We start from the raw sequence: 24,502 nt of genomic DNA on the forward strand, positions 1-24,502 counted from the left end.
AGTCCTCAATGATCCGATGCGAGCTAAAAAAAATGGCACAAGGTCAATTTTCAAAGATCACTGTTTTAAATACAATCACTTTGAAAAGTACGTTTAAACGCCACGGGGTAGTGTGTTTAGTTCGTTTTTTCGTGTTTAACCCAGCTGGCCTATTTCAAGGGTCTGTTTGTAACATTGTATATTTTGGAACCTTGCAAAATAATATTTTAATCCATACCCTTGCAAAATTGTTAGGTAAATCGCGAGACGGGTTTTCAGATATCAGATACAAGTGGTAGGAGTTGGCCGTTCCGTCGACTTTTTTAACAGGACAACTGGTAGCTAGACGAATATATAGACAGATAAATATATTGACAGTTTATTTTGTAGACATATAGAGCGGGATAAAGGTAAATTGGGTTAACAGGTAATTGGATGGCAAGTAAAATGGTAGATTGATAAACACGTTGATAGGTAAATTGGTAGACAGGTGAATTGATAGACAGGTAAATTAGTGAGTTGTTTCGCAAGGGTTGTAGGGTTTTCAATGAATTGAAAATAATTTTATTGTAAGTAAATGAATTAAAAATACTTTACAATTTTATCCTTTAATATTAAACACGATTTCTAGCGATAAAATGGCTCAATGTCAACTTGTAAATAAATAAATACATAAGGGACCTTGGCGGATAGCGATGGTTATAACCCTGCGGGGGAGTCACTTTTAAACTTAAGGGCAAGATTAGTCTATATCCAAAATTTCATGCAAATCGCAGCACAGTAAAAAAATTCATAGTTTTTACCCTTTTTTCCGCTCAATTTACTACACTAGTAGTGAGTTTGAGTGAAAGAGATAGAACATTGGAGCGAGAGAGAAAAAGACGAAAAACAATTGGGCCGAATTTATTGATAAGATAGCGTTTGTTATGGCAACGTTGTGTTATGCTTGTTTCTTGGTGATAAAAACTGAAAATGTCTAACTAGTTGCTGTGCGATGAGTATAAAGGGTATGGGCGTGTTTCCATACAGAATTGGCCCCACCCTGGTATTTAAATAATTTTTATGCCATTTTATAGGTATTTTCGAGAAAATTCGAAATACCAAATTTCAAATCCGTAGCTCATCATTTATGTGTGTTTGCAAGTGTGTGTGTAGTGTGTGAGTGAATGACATAAGCCAAATAGCTCATAGAATAGTCATGTATTCTGATTGAAAAAAAAAAAAGAGATATGAGTGAAAACATGTGAAAGTGGCCCCTTTTTTCAAACTCACTTTTTGTCGGAAATATAAGAGATTTCGAAAAATGTTAACGTCATTCTGTTTACACTGATCTTGTCTATGTTGTTCATAACAAATAATGTGAAAAAATTATTTATTAGTGCATGAAAAGGTGAAAATAATTTTTCATTTTCCATTTCCTACCAGTGCGGCTCTTTGGACACTACTTTTATTTAGCATCATTCGAAAGCCTGCACATTTTTCTTCTGTTATTCAAAATTCATTTGAATGTAAGTAAGTGGAACTTTGGGTTCCACTTTAAATGCAAGAGCGACGAGCAAGCATAAGGCTCGTGGTTATCGCGCGTCTCGACAAATCCTGTATATAAGTATAGAAATATTTATTAAAAACCAAAATTTATTTATATCTTGTATAGAAATATATTCATTAGTCATAATAAAAAATCCAACGCGCCGAATAAAACAATAATTATTATTGATTATTTTCATTTGTCGTATAAGCTCCTGACTAATATATTTCAATGTATGAAAAACTTAAGATTTCAATATTTTTTATTGGGACAATAGGGACCAATTCTGTATGGAAACACGCCCAGACCCTTATACAAAAAATTGAATAGTTTTAATGAATAATATTTTCATAGTAGTTAATTGGTTGAGCTATGAATATTGCTAAAGTTAAATTGTGAAAATACTTACAATGTGCTGATGCAAGGTTTGCTCAATAAGTGACATGCACCTCCTATAGACAGGTTCGCAATACGGCAGAAAACCAGATTGTAATGCTGTCGCAACACTGGATAAACACTAAATAGAAGACATTTTATTCAAATAAAATAATGAACTAGCATAAAACACAATTTGAAAAAGGTTTGTAAAAAGGAAGAAAAGTTGACTTGCATAAGAATTATCCACTAATAATTTTGAACAAATAAAACATCTTACATACAGAAAAGTGTAATATAACTCGAAAGTATAGTATTTTTTTCAAAAAACAAAATGGTATAAAAACGTTATATTTTTCAGTTTTATAGCAAAACTGAAAACAAGATTTCAAATAATTATTTTTGTAAAATCCTTTAAATGAAACGCGTACATTCAGTTTGGCCTGACCGTCTTGGTTGAATTAGTTTGCTCAAGTAAGCTTAGGGTGTTAATATAAATTATGGTCAAAATATTTGCTATGTTATAATTTGAGACAATTCTCAAATGTTTTACAAGACTAATTAACTGTGATTTTGTCTTAGTATAATATAATTGAAAATATATATATACTTACTTCAAGTAAAGGAAATAAATCTTTATCCTCATCCTTCAAAACATTCCATTTCTGTATTAAAGGTGGCATAAGCATGTTGATATAATCCGGTCGATTTAAATGGTGTCCTACAGAATCTGCTAGTGTACCAATAGCATCATATAATATAAGGAGATTTTTATGTTGATACTTTGTGAATGCAAATACTAATGTTTCAAGAATAAATCCTAAGTATGGGACTAGTTCTGTGCAAGCTTCCTCCTCTAATGTAGCAAAGGCTGAACATGCTGCTTCTTGAACACGTTTATTTGGATCCAGAACTCGCTTAAGCAACTAAAATTACAAAATTACATTATTTCATATAAATTGATTTAATTTATCATAAAAACAATTGCCGAATGGTTTTTATAATAAAGTTCTCTTCTAGCACTATATTAACTTTCCATAGGGTAGTTATAGTAATGGGCAAATTGCTTCCTCATGTGGTGCGAAATGAGCGAACAATTCTTAACGCACTTAGACGGTATATAAGTCCAGCCATTCTCTCCATTTTTTGAGTCTTCAGAACATCGGCCCATATGAGGATACCATATGTAAGCGCTGTGCGACACAAATCTTTTTCATTTAGATAGTATTTCCAAATTTCTCACAAAACAATAAAAGCGTCGCGCAAAGGATTCGCAATTCGTTCCACACATGTGTAGAATCTTGGTAAAAATATTTTTAAAAAAATCCTTTCTCCATTATATCTTCAATCAGTCACACACACTATCCATTTGTGGTTTTTAATTAGTATTTGTGAAAATATTGTGTAATTACAAGTTTAATGTTTATAATACATAGTGTAGTGCATTACCATATCCTGATACCATGGATTATTAAAATTTTCCAATTTAACACTAAGATTAACTAATTGTAAGTACTTTTTACTCTTTTTTATTTTATTTTCACTCCGATTCAATTGTTTTAGTTTTTAATTTTATTTTTTTAGTTTCCACTAAATGAAGGCTAGGATTATATAGCCGAAACGTATGGATTAAAATAAATTTTTGAAAGAAATTCATGTTTTTTATTGTTGTTATGCCAATTACTAGAATTTGTCAATATATATACATATTTGTCAAGCTTGAATATTGATTTTCAGCCAATCGTCGAAATTAAAACAAACTAGTTGATATTGATATTGGTATTTTGCCTTGAGGCAAGTTACATGAACTTCCCGATATGTGTAAATAATCGACTTAATCAATTAAAAATAAATTAATTTATGAGGGATTAAAAGTATTCCGAGTGGATTAATAACACATATTGAAAACGAGCGAACACGTTAACTCGGAGTATCTTCTAAAAGCAAATTTTCGAAAATCAACATTTTTTATGATTGAACCAGTTTCCGTAGAACCTTAATGGTTTAGTATGTTCATTAAGACAAAGTACTCTATCGTTTTACCAAGTAAATCGTCTAATTTTAATTTTAACAAATGTCAAAAAAAAAAACTACTCATTTTCTCAAACTTTGATGAATTTTTAAAATTAAACTACTTGTAATATTTCAGTAAATTCTATGATATATATATATGTTACGGTAAATGTGCACTCTTGGTGAATGTGCACATTCACCGGTGAATGTGCACATTCCCCAAACGCTAGGTGAATGTGAAGTTCTCAACAATCAATTTAAAATAATGGTGTACGTGCGTACTTGGATCGGTCTCATGAACATCTTGTGTATTTGGCGCATGCGCACTAAATAGTTAATAGTAAATAATTGAATAGTAAAGTTTTAATATAGTGTATAGTAAATAATTAATATTAAATAGTAAATAGTTAATAGTTAATTGTTAGTAAAATAGTAAATAGAATTTAAAATAGTTAATTAGTGAATAGTTAATAGTTTAATAGTTATAGGTAAATAGTTCTAGTTTTAGGTAAATCGTTAGTAGTTAAATGTAAATAGTTAAAAGTAAATAGTTAAATAGTAAATGGTGAATAGTAAATAGTAAATAGTTATTATTGAATAGTGAATAGTGATAACTAAATAGTTTAACAGTTTATAGTTAAATAGTTGAATTATAAATAGTGAATAGTTAATAGTAAATAGTGAATAGTTAATAGTAAATAGTGATAACTAAATAGTCAAATAGTGAATAGTGATAACTGAATAGTTAATAGTAAATAGTGATAACTGAATAGTTAATAGTAAATAGTGAGTAGTGATAACTGAATAGTTAATAGTAAATAGTGAATAGTGATAACCGAATAGTTAATAGTAAATAGTAAATAGTAATAACTGAATAGTTAATAGTAAATAGTGAATAGTGATAACTGAATAGTTAATAGTAAATAGTGAATAGTGATAACTGAATAGTTAATAGTAAATAGTGAATAGATAATAGCAAATAGTGAATAGTTATTAGTAAATAGTGAATTAAGAATAGTTAAATAGGTAATCGTTAATGGTTAAATAGTTAATAGTTATTAATTAAATAGTTAATAGTTCATAGTTAATAGATAAATTGTTAATTGCTAAATAGTTAATAGTTAATAGTGAATAATAAATAATGGATAATAATATGCTCATGACTAAAATAAATTATGTAAATATAAATATAAATATAAATATATAAATTAGTATTTCACCCGCACATGCGCGAGTTGAACTCACATTCGCCAAATGAGCGTAACATATATATCGCCAAAAAATGTTCCATAAAAACCGTCTTAAATTTTTTTTTCAACAGTCAATTACAAGAAAACGGCTAGATAGATTTTCACCTAAACCTAATCAGTATCATTCCCAACTGATATCTTTCGAGTTGTTTTTGATTTCTTTAAATCGATTCGGTAGTATGAGCCTAAATGTGGACGAAAAGTTTAACACTTTTTTCCAAATTGCAAAGAAACGGCTCGTCCGATCGCCGCACAAAACAGAGAAACGATAATCCTCATCGAGATACATCAAATGGCTTTTAAATTTCTGAAATGGGTACAGGCGTTTTTAAGCAAACGTCGATGAAAGGTCTAATTTTGACAAATGCCAAAAAACGATACTAATTTTTGCAAACTTTGACGAATTTTTAAAGTTAAACCAATTGTCGTAGGACCGTAATATTTTAGTATGATCTAGAAGACTATAGTATCTACCGTCAAAAAAATAATAAATATCGTAGATTTTTTTTTAACACTTTATTACAAGAAAACGGCCCGGCCGATCTTTACCACAAACTAATCAGCACGATTCCCAACCAATATCTTGCGAGTGGTTTTTGAATTTTCAAAATCGATTCAGAATTGCGGGCTAAAACGTGGACGAAAAATATTTCACTTTTCTGCTATTTATAAAAAAAACGGCTTGGCCAATCGTCGCACTCCTCATCGAGATACATCGAATGGCTTAAATTTTTGAAATCGGTCCAGCCGTTTTTGAGAAAACGTCGACTTACGGCAAAAAATCTGTTCACATGTACACACACACACGAACTTAAAGAGCACATAATGCCCTCCTATATTGTATGTATTCAATTGTAGTACATTATGAAAAGAGAAATAGAGTTCTCATAGTGCACTACGATTGAATACATGCAATATAGGAGGGCATTATGTGCTCCTTTAATTCTTCGTTTATTAATATATTAGTATAATATTCTTTATACAATTTTAGTGTTCATTAAATTTTACATTATTAATTTTTTCTGTGTTTTTCCTGGTTTGATTACTGAATGATGACACACATCAAGTGTCAAAACGTTTAATGGAATAAATAATTTTTTTATTTAATCTTTTTTTAATTCAATGATTGGGCTGCAAAAAAATATTTCAAATATGTATCAACGTCGACAAAACTATCATCATATATATGAATTCTCTGCTTCGAACAAAGAACCAAAAAGTAATAAAAAACAAAAAAGTTTTAAAAAAACATTTTTTTATTTACTGTCGACGTTTCGGAACTAGGTACGCTCCATCTTCAGGAGATCTTTCAAAAACCTGATCTTCATACGATTTAAGCAAACAATATGCTTGAGAAAAGCAGAAGATAGTCGATTTTTTATATAAAATGAATAAAATTGTGGAAAAAGTAATGTACAGAAATATGACAATATAATCAAAATGAAAATGATAAAAAGAAATGAGTGAAAATTTCGATTTTTCGAAAATTTTCAATTTTTGAAATTTTTGAAAAATTAAGAGAATGAAAAAAAGGTTAAAGAAATTTTTTAGAAATGTTTTTTTTTTATTGATAACTTTGGAACCGTTAGACCTGCCTAAAATTTAATCATTTTTTCACACCACTAACAAAAGTAAAATTTTTTTTGAATGATTCTAATTGGATAATTCGTTTCTCTGCATGATCATTTTTTGTCAAACCATACGCCAACAAAAACTGCTAGGCCTACCTTTCTTAAAAACTAACCAGTACCCTCTCCCAATCTGTACGAACTGAATGGTCGTTCAAATCGGATGGTCTGTTCCCATAAAAAACTAATTTATACTTTCTGCACTTTTTGCTCCGTATCTCCAAAATGGCTGAAACTGTCTTCGAAAAACTAATCAGCACGTCTCCCCATTAGATGAAATTGAATTTTTTTTTTTTAAATATTTTAAATCGGTTGATCAGTGCGCCCAAGATCGTGCACAAAAAATTGTATCCAAACAAAACACACACACACACACACACACACACACATCCATCTTTTCTAACTGAACAAATTTTCATTTTAGATTTTTGTGCGATTACCATAACTTACAGTATGAGAAGTTAAGTATTAAAAAAAAACTATAATTGATAACTCATAATTAAATACTTACTTCAGTCATCAAAGGCTTCAAGTATGAATCATGTGGTTGGCTTACTACCCAATGTGAATACCTAGATAAAGTCCAACATGTGATGGCCCTCACAAGTGCTTTATTATCTCCTAGTGATCTGATAAGGTATGGTATTAATTCAGGCAAGTGTTGTATCATTCCATTCATGCATCCTAAAAATAGAAATAGTCAGAATTTAAATAATATTTGTAGGAACATAATAACTAAAAAATAATAATAACCTTCTGCAATAGCACCCAAAGCAAGTATACCACTTTCTTTTATTTCCCATTCATTATGAAATAGTGTTTCTTTTAGAATGGGCACTAATACAGGCAGAAGGTCATCCTTGAAAACATTAGCAAGAACATCCAAGCCAGCTGCCGAACACTTTCTCAAATTCCAATCTGATAAAGAACTATCGTCATCAATACAGTCATCGTCATCATCATCATCATCAAAATCTTCGGATGTTGAATGATTTAAGTTGTTTTCGGCATCACCACCAGTACTAACGGTGTGCTTCACAGATTTTGATTTGTGAAAACGAGGTCGAATATCTTCTTCTCTATCCGGCACCATCTCATTTTCTTCTACATCTCCCTGTAATATTGACTTCATGAATATTTTTTCTTATGAAAATTAAAAATAAATATAAGATTTTTGAGGCATGTACTTTTAAAAATATAATATCAATTTCGCTATATTTCATTCCTCTGACTAGGATTGGAACAAGTCTCTGAAGATGGGGAGCTAGTGCTTCTTTACAAATTGGTTGCTCAGCTAGGGATAACCAAAATTCACAAGCCTCTAATGCCACTCCCTCATCTGGATCTTGTGTTCTCATTAACATGTACTGAAATGATATGAAAATATTAGATGAAATATTTTTGATTTGAATAAAAATGAAAGAAAACATTTTTTTAAAAAAATAGATTTCTTCATTTGCTGTACAACAAGTAGGGCTTACAATATCGGGATTCCGTAATCCCGAATACCGGGATTCCGGACGATTTTTGTCCGGTGTTCAATACCGGTATTGATGCAAATAATACCGGTATTACGGTGTTACCAGTATTCTATCAAAAATTCAACTTACGCAAAACACATATCAAGTTTCAGTTTCCAAACTAGGTATTGTGTATTGCCGACTCAGCTGAGGCAAGATAAAGCGGTGTCGGCAAGATAAAGCGATTGTTTATATATTATGTGTGGCAGCCAGCTAATAAAAGGGTTCATTTACAATAGTTATTCTGTGTTCACGTGCCTCGTTCCTATATCGAATTCGCTATCAATGATCTTTAAACATAATATACAATCGATGATATAGAATTCTTTATTTATTATATATAAATCATTTTACATAAGTAAGAACGGCAGTTGTTTAAATTGCGTGTCGCTGACAACATATTGAGAATTTGCGAAGTGTATTGTTATGGCCCAACGCCTAATTAGTTAATATTAATAACTTATATAGTAGAAACACACCACATAATGAATCATATTCTCAATTGTATTGCATTCAACATAAGAAGAGTCAACATTGTAATAATCTTTTATCGATAAATTGCACACATTGCAGTAATTCCCGAAAAATCCGAACGAGTAATAACTTGACTTGCACTCACACATATAAAGAAATTCTATTGATCATATTCAAAATCAAGGGAATTCCCTTAAACTAAATAAAATGTTATATGAAGCCGAAATGTAACTTTAAGTAGGCAGTTGTGTAAATTTCGTGTAGATAACATCTCAGAGTTGCGGGAAAATAAATGTTTATATGAAGAATAGTGTGTTTAATTTGAACTTATGATATTTATAAGTGACTAGCTGACCCGGCAAACGTTGTTTTGCTAAATAAGGTATATTCTAAACCATTTCTAGAGAATCAAAAATATTAATACTTTAAGTGCATAAGGATGTGTTGTTTGAATGCGGTATACAATTAGGTATTATAAAAACAATAAATCCCATTAGTTTGTCTATATTTTGTCAATACAATCAAACTGCAAGTTTTATACACTTTCTATAGAAAACATCGTATAATCCAATCCAAGGTTTTTTTGGTCTTTCGGCTTATTAATTACGTTTCAAGTTTTTCAGATTCTTTTTGGATTCTGGATTTTGTGTATAATTGTAAATAATACTACTAAACTTATACAAAATTTTCAAATTTTTGCGAGGAGAGATGAAATATGAATTAAGTATTTCTTCTTTGACCTGCTTTTTGAAAAGTTTCAAGTTTCGATGAATTAAAGTAAATTTAATAAAAAGTATGTATATATAGTAGAGCAGGGCGAGACAAAAAGGTCCAATTTGACTTTGAGCAAATATAAACTATTAGGGGGACCGGAAAGTAATGTCGTTTCTGCGCATGCCAATACTTGATTGTCATTTGTCAGCTCATTGTTTGGTTCAGAGGCGTACCAAAGACATTGTGAGACATAGTGATTTCTTTACTTATAGACATTTGAATTACAATTTTTTTTTGTAATTTTGGGTAAAATGGCAGCCAAATACCAAAAGAGGTACACATCCGGCGTTGCATGCTCTTTGAGTTTCGCAAGGGTAATAACGCAACAGTTGCTACCAAAAACATATGCGATGTTTATCCAAATGCACTGGACATTCATAAATGCCAAAGGTGGTTTTCCAAGTTCAAATCGGGTAATTTTGATCTTTCCGACTCGTATCGATCAGGAAGACCATCAGCGTTAGACAACGACGTGTTAAGGGCGGAAGTGGAAGCAAATCCGTGTCAGACGATCGAGGAATTGTCAAACAGTCTCAACCAACCTTGGTCGACCATCCAAGAACATTTGAAGCAGATTGGGAAAGTAAGCAGAGCAGGTGTTTGGGTCCCGCATAATCTGTCCAAACAGAATAAGGCTAACCGATCAATCACATGCAACTTATTGCTTCAACGACACAACACAGAAGCGTTTTTTGATCGCTTGATCACAGGAGATGAGAAATGGGTCCTGTATGATAACCCAAAACGCAAAAGGCAGTGGCTCTCCCCAAAAGAAAACCCTCGAAGTACTGCTAAGCCAGGTTTACACCCCAAAAAAGCGCTTTTGTGTGTTTGGTGGAGTATTCGCGGCATTGTTCATTTTGAATTACTGAAACCTGGACAAACTGTTACTGCAGACCTCTACAGAGAACAATTGCAGCGAGTAAATCAATCTTTAATTGAAAAGTGGGCAGCAATTGTCAACCGAAAAGGCGTCATTCTCCAACATGACAATGCAAGACCGCACTGCGCAAAGCGAACTCTAGAAAAAATTAATGAATTGGGGTGGGAGGTGCTGCCTCATCCACCATCATAGCTGGGCACCGTTAATCAAATAGTTAACTTCGTTAATCGTTAATCCGCTACAAAAAAAGTTAACTTCGTTAAACGTTAAAGCGTTACATTTCGGAAGAATTAACGCAAGTTAACGTTAATCGTTAATCCGTTAATATGTGTAAAATTACATTTTTATATCGTTGCGTTAGTGAACTTAAAAAACTTATTAGTTTAGGTTCTGGAAGTTAACAGGTTATGAATAAAACAAAATACTTGTATAATTCAAATGTGTAATTTAACCCCTCGCGCGTTTTATGCACACTTCCGTGTGTATAAGGAAAATGGCACAATTATCACATACCGTGATAACGCTATTGGTCAACTTTCCGTTTTTATGATTGCATATTGTTTTTACAAGAATTTTTTTCTAAATAAAGGGAAAGAGTTTTTTTAACTTCCCGTAGGGCAAGTTATAGTAATCGCAAAAAAATCGAAAATGAAAATTTTTGCATTTCTCGACGTTTCAAAGGTTTCTGAATATTTTGGCATGCCTTAGAAAAAATGGATGTATGTGTGTGTGTATGTATGTGTATTCGGATACAAACTTTCGTCGACGATTTCGGGAACACGGATCAACCGATTTGAATAATTCAAAAAACATTCGATTCGTATTGATAAGAAGACGTGCTGATTAGTTTTTGGCAAAGGCAGGTCTAGCCGTTCCGAAGATATGGGGCAAAATTGAGCCAAAAATGGTAACTAGGTTTTTAAGAGAACGGAGCGTCCGATTTTAATAATTCAAAAAACATTTTACTTGTATTGACAATTATGAAGAACTGATCAATTTTTCATGAAGGCAGGTCTAGCGGTTTCGGAGATCTAATAAAAAAAGTAAAAAAAAATGCCATTTGGCGGTCAAAATGATCATTAGACATATGCACATCAAATTATCAGATATTTTATAGAGATTTTAACAATAAGTATAAATTTTATTTACATTCCTATGGGTTCCGTACCAATGTTTACGCGTTAGACGTCGACGCGGCGCTTACGCGGTTTGATATTTCGTCTTTGTGCAGTTAAAGCAGTACGATTGCTTTGAAAAAAAGTTCAGATCTTCCAAAATATGTCAAAATAAAGAAAACATTTTTTTTTCAAAAAAAATTAATTTTTTGTCCAATAGTTTATAGTTTCTGCATTCCTCTCTACTGTTTCCAGCCACATTAACCGAAACTTTGGGTGAAATGCCGCGGCAAGTTGGCACTGTTCATCATTCAGGAGTGGTCCAAATCTTTTCTCTATGCCGTTTAATAAGGCATTGGCTAAAGCTGTGCCGTGCGGTAAATAGTAGGCATTGGATTAACGATTAACGGACTTCTCGCATTTTAACGGAAGTTAACGTGTCCGTTAACATTTTCAAAAGTTAACTTAAAAGTTAATCCGTTAATCAAAATGTTAACTTCGTTAATTAACGATTAACGGATTAACGAGTTAATGCCCAGCTATGTCCACCATATTCGCCCGACGTTGCACCATCGGATTTCCACTTACTCCGAGCGCTGCAACACTTTTTAAGTGGCAAAACATTTGCAAATTTGGACGATATCCAAAATGCCATCTCTAGATATTTTGCCGAAAAACCAATTAATTTTTATCGATCAGGGATTGAAAATTTACTCACTGGATGGCAAAAGGTTATTGACAATGATGGGGAATACATCATTGATTAAAAATAAAGACTCGTTAAAAATGTATGTGTTTGAATTTAGCGTAAGAAAACGACATTACTTTCCGGTCCCCCTAATATATTGTGAAAACCATAACAATTATATCACAACAAATAAGACATATCAAACGAACAATTATCTGACTACGTTCAGTATACTGACTTCTACTTCATCATTGTAGAAATGTGCTTTTTTGATGTCTTCCAAAAATTTGTTATCTAGACCTTTTTATCCTATATGCGGAGTAACTTGTAACGGGCAGGTGGCAAAAAGTTTAAAGCCTTATAATAATTTTAAAGGTATTTTACAAAATAATTACATTTTTAACTAATGCTAAAACTACCAACGGAAGAAAATACTTTTATTGTGGATTTTCAAAGATTACCGTTTATCTCCCCCATTTCAAAGATTATCGTTTTCAAATCAAGTTTGTAGCTGACTATACTCGTACATCTTTTTTCCTCTACTTTCAAATATTGTTGTTAAACAATGCTTAACTTTACTGATTTTTGGCACATCGGTGGTGGACCTTTTTAACCCCGGACCTTCATATATTACTATCTATTCTGCGATAAATTCTGGGAAATTATAACTGGAAAAATGTTATTCGACAAAATGTCCATTTGATCGATACCAAATTTAGGTTCTGAATTTAAATAAGATAAATAAAAAATAATATAACCTAGAAAATGTTTTATAAATACCAATGAGTATATAATTATACAAATGAGATCTTTCAGAGCACTGTGTTTGAGAAAAATATGCCAAAAAGTGCATTTTCATATTAACATATCAAAAAAGTTTATATTTTGAGTCTCTAGTAACACTTGCGTCCCGTTTACTAACGTTTTTGTATATAAATAAAACTACAAACAAAACTACTTACTACAAATTTATCATGATTAAATAATATTCGCGTAAAACATCCTATTAAACGTAATTGAACATCATCTGTCAAAAGCGTTTGACATTTCACGAAATTGCCACCGTCCATTGTTTTATTTAAATTACGCTTCTACAAAAATTTTCAAATTAAAAATGTAAAGTTTCTACGCGAATTTGAAGTAATTTCTCACCTTTTGGACTTTTTCTGGATTGGCACGAATTTTTCAAGACTAAGACTGGCCAAATCGATTCAGCCGTTTTCGAGTTTTATTCGGACATTTGAAAGAGAGCTCCATTTTTATATATAAGATTATATAAACCAAAGTTAATAGTGTGTAATTAAAAAATATTAAAATTAAATGACATATACATATATATATACATAGCTGGGCATTAACTCGTTAATCCGTTAATCGTTAATTAACGAAGTTAACATTTTGATTAACGGATTAACTTTTAAGTTAACTTTTAAAAATGTTAACGGACACGTTAACTTCCGTTAAAATGCGAGAAGTCCGTTAATCGTTAATCCAATGCCTACTATTTACCGCACGGCACAGCTTTAGCCAATGCCTTATTAAACGGCATAGAGAAAAGATTTGGACTACTCCTGAATGATGAACAGTGCCAACTTGCCGCGGCATTTCACCCAAAGTTTCGGTTAATGTGGCTGGAAACGTATGACAGCAGTAGAGAGGAATGCAGAAACTATAAACTATTGGACAAAAAATTAATTTTTTTTGAAAAAAAAATGTTTTCTTTATTTTGACATATTTTGGAAAATCTGAACTTTTTTTCAAAGCAATTTTACTGCTTTAGGACTGCATAGAGACAAAATATAAAGCGCGTAAGCGCCGCGTCGCTGTCTAAAGGATAAACATTCGTACGGAACCCATAGGAATGTAAATAAAATTTATACTTATTGTTAAAATCTCTATAAAATATCTGATAATTTGATGTGCATATGTCTAATGATCATTTTGACCGCCAAATGGCATTTTTTTTTACTTTTTTCATTAGATCTCCCAAACCGCTAGACCTGCCTTCATGAAAAATTGATCAGTTCTTCATAATTGTCAATACAAGTAAAATGTTTTTTGAATTATTAAAATCGAACGCTCCGTTCTCTTAAAAACTGAGTTACCGTTTTTGGCTCAATTTTGCCCCATATCTTCGGAACGGCTAGACCTGCCTTTGCCAAAAACTAATCAGCACGTCTTCTTATCAATACGAATCGAATGTTTTTTGAATTATTCAAATCGGTTGATCCGTGTTCCCGAAATCGTCGACGAAAATTTGTATCCGAATACACATACATACACGCACACACATACATCCATTTTTTCTAAGGTATGCCAAAATATTCAGAAACCTTTGAAACGTCGAGAAATGCAAAAATTTTCATTTTCGATTTTTTTGCTATTACTATAACTTGCCCTACGGGAAGTTAAAAAAAACTCTTTCCCTTTATTTAGAAAAAAATTCTTGTAAAAACAATATGCAATCATAAAAACGGAAAGTTGACCAATAGCGTTATCACGGTATGTGATAATTGTGCCATTTTCCTTATACACACGGAAGTGTGCATAAAACGCGCGAGGGGTTAAATTACACATTTGAATTATACAAGTATTTTGTTTTATTCAGAACCTGTTAACTTCCAGAACCTAAACTAATAAGTTTTTTAAGTTCACTAACGCAACGATATAAAAATGTAATTTTACACATATTAACGGATTAACGATTAACGTTAACTTGCGTTAATTCTTCCGAAATGTAACGCTTTAACGTTTAACGAAGTTAACTTTTTTTGTAGCGGATTAACGATTAACGAAGTTAACTATTTGATTAACGGTGCCCAGCTATGTATATATATATATATATATATATATATATATATATATATATATATAAATATATACCAGTGAAAGATGAATACATTTACGGAGCACCGCAAAGGACAGGATGTAACTCGAGTTTGGAATCATTTTTTGATTGAAAAAGACGGACAAAGAAAAATATATATTTTTTTACTGACACGTTTTTTGTTTCTATCTACTTCTACTCCTTATGTAATAAATAAATAATATGTACTCATTTCAGGACAATATTTGTTAGATTTCATATATTATTTGTTAATATGTCAATATAACAACTGAAGTAAGTAAAAATATAACTATTTAATTTTATACCGGTATTCAGATTTTTGTACGGTATTGGAAGCCCTAACAACAAGTAAAAAATAAATATTAAAAAATTTAATTATAAATATACATTTCAGCAATATTTCTCATAATCCATAAAAAAAACATTTTGACAGATTTACTATAAAAAGAGCAAAAATAAGTACTTGATCATTTTTTCAATGAATTGTAAATTTTTTTCCCCTAAAATTTTGTATATTTTTGAAAGTTTTAAATTTAAAGTAGTTTTCGATTTTTTTGAAAATGTTTTTTTTTAAATTTAAAAAAAAAATGATATTTTGAAAATATTGTATTATGTTTTTTTTTTAAGTATATGTTTTGGAAATTTTGAAATTTTTTGAACTTTGAGAGGCCCTCTCTTAAAAAAATGTACTAAAATGCGTTGGCAAGTTTCATCAAAAGTTATTTCATCAGGATTGTAAACTGGTAAAATACTTGATAATTGTATTATTGAAAAATTCTACAGTCGGTCAAGTAAGAGCGTGGCCGTGTTAATTTATAAAAATAATTATTTTATGAAACTTTAATATTTATATATGCATTGTATACGTTACAAGCAATAATGCAATTTGGTCAATATCTGTCCAGTCACCACCGGCGTCGACAATTGGCTGGCATCTCCGACGCCTGCTTTTTACTAATTTAACGGATTATTCTAGTCTGACGGCTCGTATTTTAATTTACCGGCTCGATTAGGGCAGTACGTGCTCATATAGAACTTTTATCAGTAAAAAATGGAATTTTCAAAATCTCTATCAATATTTTCATGTGCCCAAGCGGAAAAGAAGCACATGTTTTTCAGTCGTCAGAGGCTTCCCCGTTGTGTTGCGCCATTTCAGATCATGAATACGAAGAAAGGTTCAGATAGTTTTGTAGATATTACTAAACATTTTGCCATTAATTTTGCTCGTTCTTGCTGCAGTGTTAAAGCAGGATGCCGCAAAAACACATTTACTGTTCTTTTTTCTTCTTTTTTATTTGAACCACGTTCCGATAAATCATCGACATTTTTAGCAACTTTATATAGGTGTATCGAATTCTGTACAAATGCCTTCAACTTTCTCATATGTTTAGACAATTGGGGACCTTTTGGGTGGATGCAAAAGGGCGCAGCCTCGTAGCGCGACGCGTAACTTAGCACTCATGGCGTTTAACGTGATTTTTTCTCAAAAGATCAACGACAACTAAACCTTTGTTGACAATGCATCAAGGACAAAGCTTCACTTTATTGGCTCACGAAAGAATTAGACCGAAATCTTTCATTAACTGTCGTTAAAGTCGGCCACGCTCTTACTTGACCGACTGTAAGTATAAAAACAAAAACCTAAAACGACAGAAATGTTTGATATCTGAACTATATATATGGGTCATTCGTTTACAAACCGCTCGGATTTTAGGGAAAACTAGTAGTGTGGAAGTCATGAAGTATGAAGAATCTTGTCTCATTTCTAAAAATTATATAAACTGAATTGCAAAGTTAAAATTATTTTAGCTAGAACTGAGATCAAAATCCAAAATATTTTCGATATTCAAAAAAAAAAATGTTTGAAAATTAAAAAATAAAAATGAATTTTGAAATTAAAAAAAGAGAAACCGATTATACCTAAAGGGTATGGGCGTGTTTCCATACAGAATTGGCCCCACCCTGGTATTTAAATAATTTTGATGCCATTTTATGGGTATTTTCGAGAAAATCCGATATACCAAATTTCAAATCCGTAGCTCATCATTTGGCCGAGATATCATTGAAAATGTGTGAAAGTGGCCCCTTTTTTCAAAGTCGTTTTTTGTCGCAACGGTGAAAGATATCAACAAACCAATAACGGGATTATATTTATATCGATGTCTACTATATTTGTAATAACAAATATTGTTTAATAATTATTTGTTAGTGCATGAAAAAGTGAAAATAATTTTTTGTTTTGAATTTTCGGGTAGTGCGGTTGTTTGGACTAATTTTTAATTAGCATCATTAAAAAGGGTATTCAATTTTCTTTTATTGTCCAAAATTCTGTTTTATTTCATGTGGTAGAACACATCCAAAAGTAGAAAAAACCTGAGCAAATTCTGCATATGGAACATTTCTTTGTAAAATATTTTTAATTAATTTTAAAATTATTTAAATACCAGGGTGGGGCCCATACCCTTTTAACAATTATATTCAAATTTAATTGACACATTTAAAGTTTCAAGATTTTGATATATTATACTACGCCTTCCGGTGGTGTCGGAAGCAAATTTTTGATGGGTTAGCTCGTGTTTTTTTTTTACAATATTTAATACAGTATCATTACTTGAGATCGATGGGTGGGCCCAGCCCACACGGTTCCGACGCCACTGACGCCTTCCATTAATTCAGTAATTTTTGAATTACGAAGCAAAATCCAAAAATTCGTTTTTGAATTATATTGTTATGTGCCCAACAAATTGACTGAGATTGTATGGTATTTAGTTCCCTAATTTGTATGGTACCTAGTTCCCTATCAAAAGCTGTTGTATCTTTAGAATTTAATATCCAATCTTCCTATTTCTTTGCAAAAATTGCTCTTTATGAAAACTGTTTATCAACTATATACTGTTTGTGCGCATCAGTAAATATTCAAACAATGGAAAATTGGGAGGAGTAGAATAAATTGTTTTTTTTAAACAAAATTTTTTGTCAAGTTCTGAAAAATATGAATTAAAATTCAGTACAAAAAACACTCACTGGCTGAAAGAAGCAGTGAAAAATTATTTTATTATATTCAAAATAAAAAAAAGATCTCAACATTGAAAAAAATGTTAGGGCAGGCCAATAAAAATAAATTGTTTTATAAAGTAACATTCAAGCATTTTCATAAACTCAAAAAAAAATTTAACTAAAATTTTAAAAGCATTAAAAAAAAACTAAAACAAAAAGTTGACCCCAAAATAAAAAAGTATTAGGTTAAGACAACCCTTAATAATAATAAATTGTATTTTAAAGTAAAATTTAATCTTTTTCTTCAAGCTCAAAAATTTGAACTAAAATTATGTCAAAAATATTCAATGCCTGAACGCGAAATGAAAATTCATTCAATTACTGAAATGGCTATAAAAAAATAAATTTAGGGTTGCATGTATTATTTAATACCACATTATAAAAAATTAAAAAAAAACTAAGAGTTGTTGAATCCAGGATTAATTTATGGTATCAGAAGTGAACTCAAGGGTCTACTATTAACCTGAGCTGAGTATATGAGCAATTATATAAGCATTTACACAGCTTAAACTGGTATTTATGGAATTTAGAAATATTACTAATTTTTTTTTATGACTTTACCTCTATTATGTTATTCATTTGGGGAATCAATCTGTCCATGCGAACTTCCAATAACATCACAAGGGCTCTGCAGACATTTTTTCTTACCTCAGGATCTTCATCAGAAGCCAAGTGAAAAAGACTCTAAAAATAAGTATCTAATTCAAGTATTGCATTGAAACAAACACATGAGGTCAAAAAATATTAGTACATACCTCTATAAAATCATCTATGTGTAACATCAACGCTTGAGCTCTACCAATAATAAATTGATTAACACAAGCTATTGCATGAGAACGTATTTTTGAGCTTGTATGTCTAAAAAATTGAAGAAATTTTGGAATGAGGACATTTAAAGGTCTATTTAGTGCATCACTATCTAAAAATTCAGCTGAATCTTCACATATCTTTTGTAAAGCTCCAAATGCACCCTGTAATTATAATAAACATAAATTATGTTTCTTTATTAAAATTGACTTAATTTCATACTTAATTAAGTATGCCAAAAAGGCCTTTCGAATATTAATGAACCAAACAAAAAATTGAATAATTTAAATCAGACAGAGTAATTATATCGAAAAGTCTCAATAATTACTAAACAACTGTCAAAGGTAGAAATAGTATATGAACATTCCGAAGAAACACTTTGTTTTCACAAAAAAATCCGACTTGCTAATTGTATGTTTCATCGTTAAAAACATCCTTATTCATTTGAGATCAAATGTGTATGTATAAAGTATAAAGATGTGTATTTGAAGTTTGTGTTTGTATATAATATATAAGAGCGATTTTTCACCTTTCGTGAACGTTTTCATAAAAGCTGTTGAACTGATTTTAAAAAATTAAAGGCTATTCAATGTAACTCAATGAGAACTAGAATTTATTAACAGTGATTAACAATCGGCCGAGCCGTTTCTTTGTAATTACACAAAAGTAAAATTTTTCGTCCAGGTTTTAGCCAAAAATCCAATTTTAGCCAATTGATTGATTGTTAAAATATTTTTTCGATGATTTTTATGAAACTGTTTTTGAAGAATATCGTGGAATTAATTTTAAAAACCACCAAAGTATTGAAATGAGCTAAAATGACAATATTTATGAGTGATGCCTAAGAAGAACTCCAATGAGAACTTCTCAGTTTTACAATTATTATGATATATTAGACCTAATCTAAGACTAAGTCTAAGGGCCATTGTCGTTTCAACCTATGTTGAGTTTCATGAGAAACAACTAAACTGATTTAAAAAAGTTGAATAACATTCGATGAAACTAGATAATGATTAGCGATGATTAGTTTTACAAGACGATCAGTCTAACCATTTCCTTTTTCTAAACAAACAGTTAAAATTTGGAACTAGAATTTAGGAAATCAATGTTATGCTCAGGCATTAATATGCTCTGAAAGCATTGTTCTATACCGATTTTTATTTTTTGAACTATTTCTATGTTGAGAGTTTCTATGTTGAGAGATTCTTTTGTGTAAATTTTGGCTAGTTTCGCCAATGTAATGTTAATACCCTTCAACATAACATTGATTTTCTAAACACGAGTATTTTACATTTTGCAACCAATATATTCAAAAGAAGATTTAGTGAAGGTTTTCTAATATCGTTAAGCAATAAAGCAATCAACAAGAGACTGGACAATTATTCACTCCGCAATGATTACAAAATGTATGCGTTTTAAATAAATTTCTAAAAATTTTCATACTATTTTTTATCAATGTAACACCCAACTTATATATGTATATACACCTAAGTCTGTTTTTACACGGTGGATTGGTTCCAGAAGAAGCCGTGTAAAAAAAACGTGTAAAAAAAGACATTGATCTTATACAAAAATGGGTGATTTGTTCCTAATCTCTAAAACCTATTAAAATTAGTGAAAAACAAGAATTTTCAAGAACAAGAATTCATGTTTATTTTAATAATAATTCCCCTAAATTAGTGCTATTCACATTTGCTTTGACCAGTAAAAATTGTTTGTACGCGCTAAAGTGGAATTCACTTAAATCTTTAAGCTAGTGTTCGCAAACTATCGATACTATCGATGGTTTCAGACATTTTTCTTTCATAAATACTTTTTTGTGATATGAACATACTTCGCTAAAATTAAATTTGACAAAAAAATAAGTACATAAAATTTCAAATCGTGCTAAATGGAATAAAATCGTGTAAAAAAATTAAAAAAATTCAATTTTCAAACCGTGTTATATCAAAACCGTGTACAAAAAGACCGTGTAAAAACAGACTTAGGTATATATATATATGTATATATATATATATATATATATATATATATATATTTAAATAGTCTTGAATTTGATGTTGATATATATGTTTAATTTGAGTTTAAAATTCGGGCTTAACATCAATAAAAATAGTATGAGAGTTTTTTAAAAGTTTATTTATTTAAAATCCATACGTTTCGGCTAGCATCTTAGCCATCAGTGGTAATCAAATCTTATATATAAAAATGGATCGCAAAATGTGTTGGTAAGCGCATAACTCAATAACGCCTGGACCAATTTGGCCAATTCTTTTTTTAAAATGTTCGTTGAAGTCCAAGGATGGTTGTTACGGCGAGAAAAAATCGAATAATTGCTAGGAAAACCCTAAAAACAACCCTTTTCTTTTTTAATCGAGTAGGCAACGAACTTTGTAGAAAAAACAATGTTCTATGTCATGACATTTTGTGTAGTTTTTGATAATCTAATTTTTAATATATAAGGTTGTCAAATATCTCCCTTCCGCTTTTTTGCTCTAAGACAAAAGATATATTTGACAACCTAATATTTATACAGACATAGAAATCTCTTTCCATTAATTAACGAGCTATATTGGCAGCCAAACACATTGATGTAAATGAATTAAATTTCAAAATTCAAGAACAAATTACAGGCGAATCAGTTGATTCGGCAACTAACCAAGACGATCCACCGAAGTTTTTAAACTCGCTGGATTTGGTAGGATTGTCACCTCACAATCTTCAATTAAAGGTTGGATCGGCAATTATAATGTTGCGAAATATCGACCAACCGCGCCTTTGCAAGGGCACAAGGTTAGCGATAAAAAAAACTACCAAACAACGTGATGGAAGCAACTATATTGAAAGGATAGTATCATAGATAAACAAGTATAACGCAACGTGCATCCCAATGATTCCGACTAAGGTGCCATTTGAGATTAAACGACTACAGTTTCCAGTGCGTTTATGGTATCATTAAGTGTTTTTGGTATTAATTTGGAAAACCCATGTTTCTCACATGGAAAATTGTACGTTGTCTGTTCCCATATAGGAAAACCATCAGATTTGTTTGTCTATGCGCCAGGAAATCAAACAAAAAACATCGTTGATCACAAAGCACTACAATGAAAATTGAACTGATTTTTGAAGTATGGTTTACATGATTAAAATTACTTACTTTTAAATGCTTATAGTGTTTTATTTAATTATTTTTAATTCACGCCGAATTATTACCAGCGTGACGGTTCTGTTCAGGGTAATTTTTTGCAAAGAATAGAAAAAAGGTGGAAATAAAACACCGCCACATTGCACATTTTTTTGACAGGACAAAGTCTGTCGGGTCGGCTAGTTAACTATAAAAATTGAAATTAAATAAGTTATATTTAAGAAATTTCATAGAAAAACAATAATAATAATAATAATAATAATAATAATAAAACACAATTTTCTATCCTAATATAGCATATGAAACCATTATTAATCCATGGTATGAGCATGTGCACATTGATAAGATATATATTTTTTAACATCACAAATATTAAAACACACTAATAACCATGATAATTTAACAAGTTATCAAAACTATGTATTTACTCTTCGGAGTTTAAGATAGAAATGTCACATTTTTTCTTAAAGCAGTTTTTAGCATGTGTTCAAATTTTACGGGAAATTTAAAAAGCGATGGGATTTTCACATTTTTTAAGAAACTTTGACACGCTATTAAGAAACCACGTGTTTGTTTTGTTCAGGGCCGTATTGTCAAAGCGTTTGTTTATGACCCTGTCATTATGCAATTGTAAAAACAACCCCTCAGCAAATCTTCTTTTAATTAGGTTCTCTTCAAAATGTAAATTTTATTCAAAATAAAATTTTAGGGTTGAAAAAATCTATATTATGGTTTAAATTTTTAATATGCTCAGTTAACATAGTTTTAAATTGCTTCGGATTTTTTGAGTTGTTTTTATGTTGATGAAGGTGTTTACTCAGGTTTTGGCTAGTTTCTCCAATATAAAAGAGTTCGCAATTAGAGCAATTAATCTGATATACCAAGTTCCTGAGGCAGTCAAAATTAAATTTAGATTTCATTTGTGTAAAAATTGAGCTAAGGTTTGTATCACAATTACATACCAACAAAATGCCACACTGTTGAAATAGTTTTTTCCACGAGAAATATAAATCTTTTATGTACGGTAGGCAAATGACACCAGTATATGACTGCAAGTCTAAGTGGTTTTTATGATCTATGATATATATATATATACGATATATATATATATATATATATATATATATATATATAAGCAATTACCTCACAAATATTATAATCATTGGAATCTAGCATTTGACATAAGGCTGGTAAAAGTTCAGGCCATGCACCTAGTTCTCCTTTACTGGCAATAGTTGTGATAAGTATTCCGACTGTTGCCCTTATGAGAGGTGATGGATCACCCACGGCTTGTAAACATTCTTGTTTAATAAATTCTGCGACATCGGGTAAGAATTTATGAAAATGTGCCTGCACAAGTAAGATAGTTTCAGAAGTATTAACACAAATATTTTTGTTAGTTAACTACTTTAAATATTTTTTGTTTTGCACTTACTCTGACATTATTTTTGAGTATTAATCCGCTTAAAGATCTTGTGGATTCATTTTCTGCAGTTAATTTAGTTAGCACAAATATTAAATAATTATTGAAATCTGGATATGTGTTCAACTCTTCAAGTTTCTGTAATAGCTGCTAAGGACTATACATCACTAATAGTATTTGCTATATACTTAAAAAAACATTGGAAAAAGCTTTTAAAAATATATTAAACAAGTGTAGTTTTAAAATACCTATGTTGACATATAAAAAGGATACATGCTGCACTTCTCTTTGAACTTCAGTTATAGGTGATTGTGAAGCTTTTAGTAATTTTAGAATTTGTTCCAAACCTTCCTCTTGAGGTTTCCAAGCCATTTTCATTTTATTTTAAAATATTTTACAAATCTCTTAGATGGTAAATGTTATGTTGCATATGTCGGCGTTCGATGGCCACAAGACCTGTATAAATATTACGCCGTATCTTTGTAGTTATATATCTTGTTCTGTGGTATTTTGCGCGAAAAATGATTTGTACATTGAAGTCATAAAATATAAGGAAGGTATGCAAAACAAATATAAACTGAAACCAAATTTATGTACTAAAATTTATAAAAATCATATATTAAAATTTATTATTACGGATAATTTCAAAGAAGAGTTGCTAAACTTTATATTATATCTACTAAAGCACTTATACACATGACATTATTAGAATTTGGGAATCCATAGGTGAATTTATGCTCCTATCAGAGAGTAGATATAACTGTCATCCTATATGTCGCTAGCGTTTCGAGTGAAGTTGACAGAAACAAACTTTCTCATGAAACAAGCACTCTTCCATAGATAAAAGAACAGTATATAGATCGCTCCAGGGCCTTTTCACTTAGAACAAAATCCTCGTTCAGAAGGAATACTTAGGGGTCCATTCGTAGTCGCAGATTTGGCGCTAGTGAGCCGATGAAAAAGTATTTTCAAATATTTTATGTCGGTTACTAAGA

The 24,502-nt window shown here is 30.8% G+C and overlaps 1 protein-coding gene and 1 pseudogene across 1 annotated transcript; one reads left to right on the forward strand and one right to left on the reverse strand.

Moving 5' to 3' along the window:
* Positions 1-1,916: 1,916 nt before the first annotated feature.
* LOC113365635 (transportin-1-like) lies at positions 1,917-24,189 on the reverse strand (the record flags this gene model as incomplete). The annotated part of the gene is given in 10 exon segments (XM_026607145.1): positions 1,917-2,024; positions 2,497-2,808; positions 7,285-7,457; positions 7,527-7,887; positions 7,961-8,140; positions 18,694-18,816; positions 18,888-19,103; positions 23,228-23,434; positions 23,520-23,645; positions 23,781-24,189. Coding segments are annotated over 10 exon segments (1,911 nt in total), but the record flags the coding sequence as incomplete, so codon positions are not given.
* Positions 9,636-10,245, forward strand: LOC113365636 (annotated as a pseudogene).
* Positions 24,190-24,502: the final 313 nt, after the last annotated feature.

The sequence above is a fragment of the Ctenocephalides felis genome, unplaced genomic scaffold, assembly GCF_003426905.1.
Source record: "Ctenocephalides felis isolate EL2017-DRISC unplaced genomic scaffold, ASM342690v1 CF-g0.4_SCAFFOLD_01170, whole genome shotgun sequence".
Taxonomy (NCBI): Eukaryota; Metazoa; Arthropoda; class Insecta; order Siphonaptera; family Pulicidae; genus Ctenocephalides; species Ctenocephalides felis.